Source organism: Mandrillus leucophaeus, unplaced genomic scaffold (genome assembly GCF_000951045.1).
Source record: "Mandrillus leucophaeus isolate KB7577 unplaced genomic scaffold, Mleu.le_1.0 Scaffold113, whole genome shotgun sequence".
NCBI lineage: Eukaryota > Metazoa > Chordata > Mammalia > Primates > Cercopithecidae > Mandrillus > Mandrillus leucophaeus.
Genome location: NW_012099543.1, coordinates 5455763 through 5462033, shown reverse-complemented (window position 1 = coordinate 5462033; position 6271 = coordinate 5455763). Strand labels below are relative to the sequence as shown.

Genomic DNA, 6271 nt, shown 5'->3' with positions numbered 1-6271 from the left:
TTAGATCCCATTTGTCAATTTTGGCTTTTGTTTCCATTGCTTTTGGTGTTTTAGTCATGAAGTCCTTGCCCATGCCTATGGCCTGAATGGTATTGCCTAGGTTTTCTTCTAGGGTTTTTATGGTTTAGGTCTAACATTTAAGTCTTTAATCCATCTTGACCTAATTTTTGTATAAGATGTAGGGAAGGGATCCAGTTTAGACCAGAAATACTAATGTAGGCATGCGCAGTAAATTCTGCTTTTTTTTGGTGGGGGTTTGGGGGGTGAAGGAGAATTTTTCTTTATAAAAGATTAAGATGTAAATGGGAAGAAATGCATGATTTAGGAATATCAGTAGGATAACTGGATTGCAAAAACAAGACTAAGTAAAATATTCCTGGGTAGCTATTCTATTACTAATGAAACTCCTGAAATTGGTAGTGAGTGATGAAAGAGCTTCAGGGGCCCCAGACATACAGAGTACACCCACCAATACAACAAACAGCACTAAACAACGTAGATTCCAAGTACATATATTTCAACTTATAAAAATAAAATCATGAGGTTTCCAAATAATGTCCTACAAACATTGAAATATGTTGGGTGGGCGTGGTGGCTCATGCCTTTAATCCCAGCACTTTGGGAGGGCAAGGCAGGCGGATCACGAGGTCAGGAGATCGAGACCATCCTGGGTAACACGGTGAAACCCTGTCTCTACTAAAAATACAAAAAATTAGCAGGGCGTGGTGGCGGCGCCTGTAGTCCCAGCTATTGGGGAGGCTGAGGCAGGAGAATGGTGTGAACCTGGGAGGCGGAGCTTGCAGTGAGCTGAGATCGTGCCACTGCACTCCAGCCTGGGCAACAGGGGGAGACTCAAAATTGAAATGTGTCTGTATATATAAAACAAAGTAATAAAAACTTAGTGATGACTTTAGATTCCTTCTAAGTCCCATGATCTCCCTGCACTATCATCTCTTACAGGCATTGGCTTTTTGCTGGTAGAATCTTTATCTTTTTTTTTTTTTGAGATGGAGTCTCACTCTGTCGCCCAGGCTGGAGTGCAATGGCCTGATGTTGGCTCACTGCAACCTTCGCCTCCCGAGTAGCTGGAACTACAGGCGCCCACCACCACTCTCCGCTAATTTTTTTATTTTTAATAGAGATGGGGTTCCATATGTCGGCCCGACTGGTCTGGAACTCCTGACCTTGTGATCCGCCCACCTTGGCCTCCCAAAGTGCTGGGATTATAGGCGTGAGCCACCGTGCCCGGCCTTGCTGGTAGATTCTTTAGTGGGAAGCTTCTGGACCTCCACAGGTGACTCTTTCCAGGGAAATACAGAAAGCATTCTTTTAATTTGTTGGGGCCTAAATCCACAGTCACATTAAAGCAGAATAGGAAGTAATGTTAAAGAACATGAGATAAAGGGAGGCAATTAGTCAGTGTGTGCCTTCTGAGCTCCTACCACATTCATAGCACTGTAGTCAGCTATAGTGGTGGTAGCTGTGTGGTAATAGAAATGGTAATTGTGGTTAGGGCTTAATAAATGTGATGAATAAATGAATGAATGAATGTTGACTGCTAGAGGGAAACAGTGAAGAAAATTTCGAAAGAAGTAGTTTAGATATAGTAAACATGTTACTAAAGGTAGAGTTTGATGATTTGCAACAGAGATTTTTTTTTTATGGTAAGTGGTTAGGTAACATGAAAAAGTTAATATGCAGAGTTCACAAGTGTTTTGAAGAAAGTGGAAAAGCAGCAGTGAATACTTCCATCTTTTCTCTCTTTTCCATGTCAGTAACCTGCATTGCTTTTCAACTGAGACCACTACTATATCCCGGTTCTTTCAGATGCTGCCTCTTCTGTAGTCAGTAGTTAGAGCAGAGAAGTTTCATAACTAAACAGTCAAAACTGTCTCCAGCTCCACTTCCACTTCTCTCTTGGTCATACTGAGCCCTGATAAATTTGAAAAGTCTTTGGGGTTGGGAATTTACCAGCTGTGATTTTCTTTTGCAAAGGGCAGTTATTCTGTGATTGTTTGAGGTTCCCTGCCCTGTTGCCACTGACCCATGGGACTCTCCCCAGCCACGCACGTACCACTTTTTAAAATTTGCAATCTTCTCTACTCCCTATGGTTTCTTCCACGATTGGACCTTTTCTGCGACACACATGGGGCCCTACTCCTGACTGCTGTTAACTGAGGTTTTTCACAGACCTTTCTTTGGCATAAGCATAACATAAGGAACACAGATTAGATTTTTCTCTTAAAAAATGCATTTTAGCATTTTGCTTTGAAACCAAAAGGGAGGTGTCTTACGAATATATGATGATTCATGCTTTTTGACATTTGAATCAATGTTGCGGTATTTTAGATATTTGTCTTCTCCATTAAAAAGTATAGGTACAGCATAACACCTGACTCAGTCCCTGCTGACTTCCTTCCTTGAATGCACTTTCTCCAGTTCTTGAATGCACTCGACCTGTCTTTGGCTGATCTATCCATCCACAAACCTCCCCTGGGTACAGTCTCTTTGAGATCAGTAACTGCATCTGTACCCATCAACTTGAACACACTCATAATCCCAACCCAAATGATTCATATCAACAGAGAATTCCACCTCCCTAAAAAATGTTTAAAAGTCATCTTGTGGGATGAAGGTAGTAGAAAAACATGGCAGCCAGGACACATGGATATAAGGCGATAAACTTATAGCACTGGGCTGGCCAGCACAGACTTAAGACATAACTCAAGACGATAAGATTGGGACTCAAAAACCAGAAAAAGAGAAGAGAAATAATGATCAATAATAACTTGTGGAATGAACACATGTTGAAGCTTTCTCACAGCTTTGGACAGTCCCAAGAATTATTTCTTCAGAGAGAAGAATATTGAAAATAGCCTTGTGAGTAGTCATTTTGTCTTGATCTTAAAAATCTCCAATCTATCATGCTCCTAAGACTTGGTCATATCTTCGAGATTAAAAGTCCAAAAACCAATACTCTGCAGAGATATAATTGTATATGTGCTCTTATTTCATCTGGGGCATTACCTGATGTTTTCAACTAAACGTAAAAATAGGTTTATTATCTTTATTTTCATTGGCAACCCCACCACTGAATGCTTTTATTTATTTATTTATTTTAAATGAAGATCTTCAAAGATCTTAGAGTCTGGTTGAGAGGAAAGGATATCAAAAGAATATCAATAAACATACCAGTGAGTATATCATTTGTGCCAGTGAGTGGTATAGACAAAGCCTCTTCTTAACTGTTTTGTTTCTGTTTTTTTTGTTTGTTTGTTTGTTTTTGGTTATTTTCCAGGAGAATTGACTTTAGAAGAATTTATCAATGGCATAGCAAAAGATCAGGATCTCCTGGAGATTGTTTACAAGAGCTTCGACCTCTCCAATGTGCTAAGAGTAATCTGTAATGGGAAGCAGTCAGACACGGAGATAGACTCCTCCAAATCTCCTGACAAGGCTGGCCTAGGGAAGGTGAAAATGAAGTCGCTGTGAGAATACCTTTCCCAGCTATCAATGAGCACAACATTTCAATAGAGAAGAAATAGAATCTTCCCCATGTACATGCTATTGATTTCAGGTCTTTGTTATAATTCATGTAGGCTTGTGAATATAGCACTTATTTTAATCCAATAGAGACTTCCATAAAGATCCTGAACAGATGCATTGTTGCTTTTCTGTGCTCTCTCTGCGGATTAAAACGTAATAATTACACTGAAGGATTGTCTCCGTACCTATCCATTCAAAATAGAACTCTCATATGTGTTTCCTTGTGCACTTAATCTACACCTTGAAGTAGAACTGGATTATCAGTTGGAAAGTGTTTCCACAGTTTAGCATTCTCAGATTAAACGTGCATGTGGTAAATGTGTTTGCTGCCTCTTTGCTCTTGTTGCATCTGTATATTATAAATGACTGAGTTCTGGTTTATTTGAGAAACTTTTTTTTCTGCACCTATTTCTCATTGGTGAATGCTGTCTTGCATTAGTAATGATGCTCTGCTTCAAAAGAAAAATCTTAAGCTATGTAGTAAGAGGAGAAAACTTCAGCCGGGGCAGTGAGAATGTTTTCATATGATTCGTTATAAATTTGCATCCAGTTGTGCATGAAAATGCGATGTATCCTCTGTAATTATTATGCCAGTTGGAGGTTTGATCAGAACAGCAGACAGCCAGGCTATGCAACAACAAGCACTTGACATTTTAAACGATCCTGACATTATAGCTCTGACATTTCATTTTTTATATCCTTTCCAGAAAATGAAATGATGAATGGGACTTCTTGATGGGTTAGAACTTTTTAAGGTTTGAGTTCTATATCACAGGCCCATTAGTATGTCTGTCAACGACTGGCTTTCTTGTAGAAACACAGAGGAGGTTTCTAAGACCAGATGTGAACCATCTTTAGGTCAAAAGCTTCATAATTAGGCTTTCATATTCAAATTTGGGTTAAAAACACACAACTGGAAGACTACAAAGAGAGAGTTGGACTGTCCATTTCTCCCTTACAGCTGTCTGAGCAGATTAGTGCAGAAATGGAGGCACGGAGGAAATAAATGGCAGTAGAAATAAAGTATAAGTGGAGGTAGAGAAAAAGTTATAGATGAACATATAGATGGAGGTAGAAATGTCCTCAGAATTTTTTCCCAAAAGATTTCAAGGAGATTCACAAAGATGTATACAATGCAAGATAAAATGTTGAAATAAAATTATCACAGATAATATAAGGAAAATTATTGTAGCTGCGGTGACACAAAGTTTACTTGTTTGCAAAAGGTGCATTACTCTTTGCCTCCTAGAAGTGAAAAGGGAAACATCAAAACATCATTGTAAGAGCCAGAATATCAGCCAGGTAAACAATCCCACAAAGTTGTTGTGTTGCCAGATGACATTATGCCTTAAATTGTCCAGCGTTCCATGTATAGTTAAGATTTGCAAATGCAAGTATAGCAGAGAAGTTAATATGCAGAGTTCACAAGTGTGTTGAAGAAAGTGAGAAAACAGCAGTGAATACTTCCATCTTTTCTGTCTTTTCTGTATAAGGATATATTTCTGTATAAGGATAATGCTAAAGAGAACTCATTTTCCTTGTAGCTTCATCTTTCTCAGAATATCTGAACCTATTTAGGGAAAAGGCAGCAGTTTCAAGGCAGAAGCTGTTGCTTGCCAAGTTCACCCCGTCTTGGCTTTCACTTACAGAATTTCCACCCAATGCTTCCCTCCCTGGCCTGGCCTGGCTATTTTCACTACTGGCGGTGCCATTCTCACTCCAGGCAAAGTATTGTATTCATGGATCCTTTCAACTCAGTGGCCTCTGTAGCCTCAACATCCTCCCCTCCACCCATCTTTCATGGGCACTCAGGGCCCTTCTGTTCCTCTGCCCCAGGACTCAACCACCTCCGCACACCCCACTCAGAGGAAAGAGATGGAGATGATGGGACAGTGCAAAGGGAAGTTGGGACACCAGCAGGCAGCAAGTTGGAATACAGGAGAAGGGCTTGGGGGTCAGGCAAGCCTGGGTCTGAATCGAGTTCTACTAGCAGATTCTAAAAGCATGTACTGTGTGACTCTGGGGAAATGACATGATTTCTTTGAGTCTCAGCTACCAGAATTAAATGGGGATAACAGCAACATCACTGGACTATCAGGATTAAATAAGTCCCCTCAGCAAAATTCCAGAGTAAGTACTCAGTGCATGTAGAAAAAGAAGCGGGTGGGTTCCCCACCTTCAACAGGATTGACCCTTCAGTCAGGCAAGATCCAGTCAAGGAAACACAAGGAAACCACTCTTATATTAACAGAGAGAGTTTAATATAAGGAATTGATTTAAAAGGCATTGGAAGACTAGAAATGCAAAGAGAGGACACTGAAATAGCACAGAACTAGTAATGGCAGGAAGCAGCTACCATCCTAGGCTAGGGGAGCAAAGGGAAGAGTTTGGGGTTATTAGAACACAGAAGCTTGAAAGAGGAGAACTGGGACCCAGCTTCCCATGGAAGGAACACAGCGTGCCTCAGAGGAATGTAGGAAAAGTATTGCAATCAATGATCACTGCCAGGACAGGGCTGTTGTTGAGGCGAGACTGACAGGAACAGGAGGGATCAGCTTGTTCTACCTCCTCTTACCTAGCAGTTTCCCTCTAGCACCTGCTATGGGCTGGGCCTACCAGGGAAACAGCTGGGAAAGGAGAATTGTCAGCAGGGCTCCACCCAGCATCACAGAGCCTATTATAGAAGGATGGGCTTGGAGCTGAGAGTGTACGACTTAATGACCAG

The 6271-nt window shown here is 40.8% G+C and overlaps 1 protein-coding gene across 2 annotated transcripts in view; it reads left to right on the top strand.

The window, feature by feature from the left end:
- Positions 1-3864, top strand: part of GUCA1C (guanylate cyclase activator 1C) — a 50845-nt gene extending 46981 nt beyond the window's left edge. For both annotated transcript variants that reach the window (XM_011995484.1, XM_011995493.1), the window contains exon 4: positions 3299-3864. In XM_011995484.1, the coding sequence (XP_011850874.1) occupies positions 3299-3492 (194 nt within the window). In that variant the 3' untranslated portion in view covers positions 3493-3864. The remainder of the gene's footprint in view (positions 1-3298) is intronic.
- The last annotated feature ends 2407 nt before the right edge of the window (positions 3865-6271 follow it).